The 2108-nt window shown below is 41.7% G+C and overlaps 1 protein-coding gene across 1 annotated transcript in view; it reads left to right on the forward strand.

Annotated features, from left to right (window-relative positions):
- LOC143033125 (uncharacterized) overlaps positions 1 to 1562 on the forward strand; it is a 12140-nt gene extending 10578 nt beyond the window's left edge. Inside the window, exon 3 of the mRNA XM_076198329.1 lies at positions 1417 to 1562. Coding sequence (XP_076054444.1) covers positions 1417 to 1562 — 146 coding nt within the window. The remainder of the gene's footprint in view (positions 1 to 1416) is intronic.
- The last annotated feature ends 546 nt before the right edge of the window (positions 1563 to 2108 follow it).

The raw sequence follows: 2108 nt of genomic DNA on the forward strand, positions 1-2108 counted from the left end.
GCGCGTGCGTGTGTGCGTGTGCGTGTGCGTGTGTGCGTGTGTGTGTGTGCGTGTGTGTGTGTGCGTGTGTGTGTGTGTGTGCGTGTGCGTGTGTGTGCGTGTGTGGGTGTTTGTGCGTGTGTGCGCGTGTGTGTGCGCGTGTGCGCGTGTGCATGTGTGTGTGCGCGTTTGCGTGTGTGTGTGTGCGTGTGCGTGTGTGCCTGTATGCGTGTGTGTGTGTGTGCGTGTGTGTGTGTGGGTGTCCGTGTGTGCGTGTGTGTATGTGCGTGTGTGCGTGTGCGAGTGTGTGTGTGTGTGAGTGTGTGTGTGTGTGGGTGTGGTGTGTGTGTGTGTGTGTGTGTGTGTGTGTGTGTGTGTGTGTGTGTGTGTGTGTGTGTGTGTGTGTGTGTGTCTATTGCCTAGGGTTACCCTGTAGGACCTTTTTTCCTTGGTTTTGTATCTAGATCTCCTTCCTAGGTCTCCCGGCTAGGTCTTTTCCCTAGGGTTGCCCTCTAGGACTTTTTTGCTAGGTTTTGTTTCTAGATCTTCTGCTTAGGCCTCCCGTCTAGGTCTTTTGCCTAGGGTGGCCCTTTAGGACTTTTTTTCTAGGTTTTGTGCCTAGATTTACTGCCTAGATATCCCGTCCAGGTCTTTTGCCTCGCGATGAATTCTAGGACTTCTTCCTAGGCCTTCCGTCTAGATTTTTGCACAGGGATGCCTTCTAGGACTTTTTGAATAGCTTTTCTACCTAGATCTTCTGCATAGGTCTACCGTCTAGGTCTTTTTCCTAGGGATGCCCTCTAGAACTTTTTGAATAGCTTTTCTACCTAGATCTTCTGCCTAGGTCTCACGTCTATGTCTTTTGCCTAGTGTGGCCCTCTAGGACTTTTTGATTGATTGATTGATTAATTGATTTATGAGTTTTTGGCCGACGGCCAGGTACTGGGACCAAAATGATCATTCAGCGCCACAATGAATTTATGAAAATTGAAATTAATGAGATGTTAATGGAATGAATTTAAAATAAAGATAAGTTGCATAGTAAGACTATGCATATGAATAAAAATCAAAATGAATTTAAAAATTTGAATGAATAAAATCAAAATGAATTTAGAAAAATTGAATGAATAAAAACCAAAATGAATTTAAAAATTTGAATGGATAAAAACCAAAATGAATTTACAAATTTTTAAAAATTTAATTTCATATATATGATGATAATGAATTAAAGAATACATAAAATAAAGTAAGATCTAGATAATATTTACATAAAAGTTAGAGCTTATAAAACAAATTAATTTCTTTTAAAAATTTAACTAGTCCAGCTACATCTGCGTCATCCCCTAAAAGATTTGGCATGGGCTTGCCAGCAAGCCCATATTTACGTCGAGCTCTAGCATACAGCTGACAGTGCATCAGAATGTGACCAATTGTCAGAGGACTGCCACAATCACACTCGGGTGCATCTGATCCTTCTAACAGAAACTTATGTGTCAGATGGGTATGGCCCATTCTCAACCTACTTAGGACTATTTCAGTTCTCCTATCAGCATGGAACACAGAAGGCCAGTATGATGTGTTAGGCCTAATGCTTTTATATTTCCTGTTAGTGGCAAGAAGAGGATCAGACCAACGGTCCTGCCACTTCTGTCTGATGTAAGACTTGATAGGTTTATACAGATCAGAATGGGGCAATTTTTCGCACATCAATTCTGCTTTTCTTACTAGCTTCCTTAGCTTCTTCATCAGCCACTTCATTCCCTCTTATTCCCACATGGGAAGGGATCCAGCAAAAACACACAGATTTATGACGGGAGTGAATGAATTGTAGCCACTCTTGTGCTTTTTGTCCTAGCGGGTGGGAAGTATTGAACTGGCATACAACATCTATGGCACTTTTTGAATCTGTATATATAACAAATTTCTTAGCTTTAGTTAATGAAACTTCTTTTAAGGCATGGACAATTCCTGTTAGTTCAGCTGTGAATGACGACGCTGCATTGGACAGCCGTCCCAATCTCGAGTGGTCTCTGGTGACAACTGCACAACCAACACCTTCATTCGATTTAGAGCCATCGGTAAAAATTTTAAAATCTTTGACATGTTGTTGGTCATGTTCTAAGAACTTT

The sequence above is a fragment of the Oratosquilla oratoria genome, chromosome 15 (genome assembly GCF_046742065.1).
Source record: "Oratosquilla oratoria isolate Oo_2021 chromosome 15, ASM4674206v1, whole genome shotgun sequence".
NCBI lineage: Eukaryota > Metazoa > Arthropoda > Malacostraca > Stomatopoda > Squillidae > Oratosquilla > Oratosquilla oratoria.